Here is a 4,923-nt window from a genome sequence, read left to right on the forward strand (position 1 = left end):
GGGCAGCCTGCCACTGTGTGGTGGTGTTCTGCAGCTCAACAGGCAACCGAGTCCCAGATGTAACCTTACTACACAAGCACTTCAGTAATTTTGTCTAAAGTCTCTTGGAGAGGAAGAAATGTCTGTATCCGAGGTCTGCAAGGCCCGTATCCAAGTTGCATGGTGACAGTCATCGTATAAAATGGATAAGAAAGTGATGTTTGTCTTGATTGTGCCACATTAATTTCTTGTAGTGCCATTGCAATATACCCATTTCTGTGAATGTGAATCTAGACTAATGCAATAGTGAATCAGGATTGCTCATCTTAGACATGTTTCTCTTTCACCTTCTTTAATAGCAGTGGATAATGGCATTTTTGAACTTCTAAAAAAAGAACATTTTATGGCTAATTTAAAAGGTACCCTTTTCCTTCTTTCTAAGAAATAAAGGAACTGGTTCTCGTCTGTTCCAGTTTTGGCCTTTTGATGTAGTCTGAAGATGATGCTTGGAGGATGAATAACTAATTTATAGTGGGTTTATTTAAGAATGTGCCTGGAAAATCAAGTTACTGATCTGCAAGCTTCTTCTTTGTGCAGGTTTCTCAGTTGCGGCATGAGCTCTCCATGAAAGATGAGCTGCTCCAGTTCTATACCAGTGCTGCTGAAGAAAGTGAGCCAGAGTCCATCTGTTCTACCCCGTGAGTTATCGATCTACAACATTGAACCTTCATCTGGTACTAAGCAGGGGTAGTTTGGACAATTTGATAGCTTTGAAAAGTAGTAAAATGATCCCTGTATTTGCTGGAACTATAAATGGGACTCTGAACTTGGTGCATGGCACCGGCTGGAAGGATTTGCATTGGACCAGCTGGCTATACTGGTGCCAAGAGGAGTCAGGAGGGGAAAGTACATAGCCAGGCTGCTGACGCAGTGCTGTAGTTTTCACAGGAACTAGGTCACTCTGATGGTGAGGCAGACACTTACGGTACCCCACTACACCACATATCTTTGCATGCTGTGCTAGAACGTGCTGTTTGTGTAACCTTTGTGCTTGAAGGACCTGAGGGCACTATGGGAAAGTTCCAAGCAGAGGGAAGGAAATAAAGCATGGCTTATAGCGTGGGTTCCAGGCAATTAGCTGGCTCAACAGCATCGCAGGCTCTGAGGGCCTGTCTGCTCTTGCTTGCAGAGTTATTGCTGCGTTGTGGTGAGGCATGTGCAACGTTAATCAGGAAGCTATTGGGTTGCTCCCTGTAGTAAGGTGGTTTCCTTTCTCATAGCATTGGCTGACTAACTTTTCCATAGGAAGTGTGGGAAATAATAAATAAATTTTTTAAATGTGCTCTTTTAAAAATCACTGGAACTACATTGCTGCCCAAACATACTGGCATGAACAAAGCTGTATTTCAGCTCTGACTGGTTTTGAGACATTTGTTCAGTCTGTTATCCTGTGAGATTCGCCATAATACAGGTAAAAATTAGTTAAAACTGTTGGTTTTTTTACAAGGCTGAAGAGGAATGAATCTTCCTCCTCCGTCCAGAACTACTTTCATTTGGATTCTCTTCAAAAGAAACTCAAGGACCTTGAAGAGGAGAACGTTGTGCTTAGATCTGAGGTGAAATTGCTCCCTTTGTGTTTTGCTTAATACAGTTGTTCATTTAAATGCTAGAACACAGATATTGAGAAATGTGTATAGAAGTTGAGAGAGTCTAATTAAGAGTATATAATTCCACATGTGACACATCTCTGTAGTTGTTTAATCACTGTCCTTTATCCTTCTAAATGAAGGAAAGGCTGAAACGTGGAAGCTACATGAAGCTACATGCAAAGCAGTTTCCTTGCCAAAAGAATGTGCAGGAGCATGGGCAGATTTTGGAGTCCAGAACTGCGCTTTGAAAGAGGTGTTAAAGGGCTGACCTGGTAGATATGGGTGACTTTAGCTGCAGAGCTGAAGTTTGTAGGCTGGCACGGTCTCTCTGGTACGAGAGTGTTTGTCAGAATAAAAATTGCTAGCCTAAATTTGCACGAAATGTCTTTAATTCGTGTTTCAAGTCAGGCTGTTAATATTTTGAGTTGAATGTGTTTTTCTTGCCTTTTATTTCTGACAGTATTCCATTTGTTTCACAGACAGCACAGCTCTTAAAAGTTTATTTACTGTTCCCTGTCTGTCAGAGATAACACTTCATAATTGAATATCCTATGAATAATTTTATATTAATTTTCAAGGCAACTTTTAAACTTTGGGAGCATGTTACCATTTTGCAAACATGTAGCAGAGTGTAGCAGAAGAAATACTTTTGAGCTAAGAATGAATGTATGAAAAAAGAGTATCATTACCATTTTCTACTGCAAATGCAGGGCCCATTGCAGATAGGTAGTGTCACATCTTTGGACAAGACACCGCATAATGGAGATTGCTGTACGCTTCATTGAGAAGTTGCGCAAGGAAGATGAGTAATAGATGGTTTGACAATAATGAAGGTAGGGTTAGAACTGAGAGGGCCACTGCGTCAGGAGCTGGTGGGAGACCCCCACATATCACTGGCTTCCCTTCCAGGGAAATGCAGTATGTGCCAGCGAGGCACAGGATGGAGCCAAATCTGAAACCTCTGAGCTACACGTCTCTCTACAGATGCAGTCTGTGGGTGTCTGTGCATGCACCCAGCATTGGGAATAGATTACAGACCCACCGAGGTGGTGCCAGACAGAACCAGCTAGGTGTAGCCACGCTCCTTTCGGCACTTGTAGAATGAGAGCAGAAAAGACAAAGCAGGGAAGGAGGTAGCACTAACTTTTTATGTGGGATATACAGTTACAGCACCAGAACTTTTCAAATACTATCTGAATATTTTTTAAATACTTGAATGTTTAGTTCAGTTATTTAAACCAAGCATTTAATTAGTTCGTGATGATACCTAGCTTTGTTCAGGTGACCAGATTGAGCTCTGCATACTAGTGTTTTGTATGTTCAGGGCTTTTTTTTTATTTTTAGTGCAAAATACACAAGTGACATCTAGTGGGGATATGGTCATAATGATGCAAGTTTCTCCATACAGTAATGTCTGTGCTGAATGTTCACCTGGCCCCTTTTTCCAGAACATGAGGGAGGGCAGGCAAAAACTGTCTTCCTGGAGGAGTGATTAGAAAAGCTTGTCTTTCTGAAGCTGATGGAAATGCAGCAACAGACTGGCAAAGAACGAACGTGCTAATGTAGCATATTTGATGTGGATTTCTTGAATAGGCCTGTCAGCTGAAGACTGAAACAATAACTTACGAAGAGAAAGAACAACAGCTTGTCAATGACTGTGTAAAAGAGCTAAGTATGTCCCTATTTCTTTTCACTTCTCATTCGAGATAGTTCAGTTTAAAAAAAAAAAAGGGAACTGAGTCAGATTGGTCAGTCATGTTTTTCTGTCATACTTATTTTCCTTATATAAATGGTTGTGAGGAGAAAATTGCTGGCTGAAATTTCACAGCAGAAACTTCTGGCTGTAAGGTAAATCTTTCTCAGTTGCAAAATAGTTTTGCATAGAAAATGTTAGTTTTAAGGGAAAGTAGAGTCTCCTTTGCAGCATGAGCACTTTGTATCTTTCTGGTTTTGTGTCCTACTGCTGTTTTTCAAAAATACCTTGCTGTGTATAGGGGCAAGATTCTGCTGAATCAAGTGATGTTCCAAAAGAACATCTTTCTGCTTACTTTTCTGCATTTGAATTTGTGATGTTAATTGTAATTGCTTACCTTAAAGGGGATGCAAACATCCAGATTGCCAATATCTCCGAAGAGTTAGCAAAGAAAACCGAAGATGCTGCCCGGCAGCAGGAAGAAATCACCCATCTTCTCTCTCAGATAGTCGATCTGCAGAAAAAGGCAAAAGCTGTAAGGAATCCAGTTGCAAGACTACTGTTGTGATTTGCTGCTATTGTAGCTGGAAGACAAGTTACAATCCTCTGTATACCAGAGCCTAAAGGAAATTTTCTACCTGCCTTATCTGGGTGATCTTGTTTGATGTTTAATATCTAACATACTTGACTATAAAGCATCATTTTATTAAAAGATGCATATATATTTGATATGATATATCAGATACAATAGTTAAATTTATTTTAAATATTCAATGTGAAATTCTGCACTGAACTTAATGACTTCAGTAAGACAAGAATGTCAGTGCAAGTATTTCAGTGGGCACATACTCCTTAGTTGTAGAGTCTTGGAGGTTCATTTAACAGGGCACAGATTGATGCTGAGTGTTCTTGTGTTAACATTTTAAATGTTTTTAAACTAACATGTGTGAACTAATATTGCTGCAGAGAAGGTCTTGAGAAAAGTTAGAATTTTCCTGCTTACCTGTAGTACAGGATACAAACATCATCATGGGACAAAACATCACAGTATTTCTAATACTTTTTGGCATATTTTAGTGTGCAGTTGAAAATGAGGAACTTGTCCAGCATTTGGGAGCAGCTAAAGATGCCCAGAGACAGCTCACAGCAGAGGTGAGTACATTACTCAGAATCATAGGATAGTTTGGTTTGGAAGGGACCTTTAGAGGTCATCTAGTCCAACCCCCCTGCCATGGGCAGGGACATCTTCAACTAGATCAGGTTGCTCAGAGCCCTGTCCATCCTGACCTTCAATGTTTCCAGGGATGGGGCATCTACCGCCTCTCTGGGCAACCTGTTCCAGTGTAGTGTTATACTCACAGTAAAAAATTTATTCCTTATACCTAGTCTAAATCTACTGTCTCTTAGTTTAAAACCATTCCCCCTTGTCCTGTCACAACAGGCCCTGCTAAAAAGCTTGTCCCCATCTTTCTTTTAAGCCCCCTTTAAGTACTGAAAGGCTGCAATAAGGTCTTCCCGGAGCCTTCTCTTCTCCAGGCTGAACAACCCCAACTCTCTCAGCCTTTCTTCATAGGAGAGGTGTTCCATCCCCCTGATCATTTT

The 4,923-nt window shown here is 40.7% G+C and overlaps 1 protein-coding gene across 3 annotated transcripts in view; it reads left to right on the top strand.

Annotated features, from left to right (window-relative positions):
- TRAK1 (trafficking protein, kinesin binding 1) overlaps positions 1 to 4,923 on the top strand; it is a 72,518-nt gene that overhangs the window by 41,162 nt on the left and 26,433 nt on the right. For all 3 annotated transcript variants that reach the window (XM_009577434.1, XM_009577441.1, XM_009577449.1), the window contains exons 4-8: positions 577 to 677; positions 1,487 to 1,595; positions 3,222 to 3,300; positions 3,726 to 3,856; positions 4,399 to 4,473. In XM_009577434.1, coding sequence (XP_009575729.1) covers positions 577 to 677; positions 1,487 to 1,595; positions 3,222 to 3,300; positions 3,726 to 3,856; positions 4,399 to 4,473 — 495 coding nt within the window. The remainder of the gene's footprint in view (positions 1 to 576; positions 678 to 1,486; positions 1,596 to 3,221; positions 3,301 to 3,725; positions 3,857 to 4,398; positions 4,474 to 4,923) is intronic.

This window comes from Fulmarus glacialis, unplaced genomic scaffold (assembly GCF_000690835.1).
Source record: "Fulmarus glacialis isolate BGI_N327 unplaced genomic scaffold, ASM69083v1 scaffold1960, whole genome shotgun sequence".
Taxonomy (NCBI): Eukaryota; Metazoa; Chordata; class Aves; order Procellariiformes; family Procellariidae; genus Fulmarus; species Fulmarus glacialis.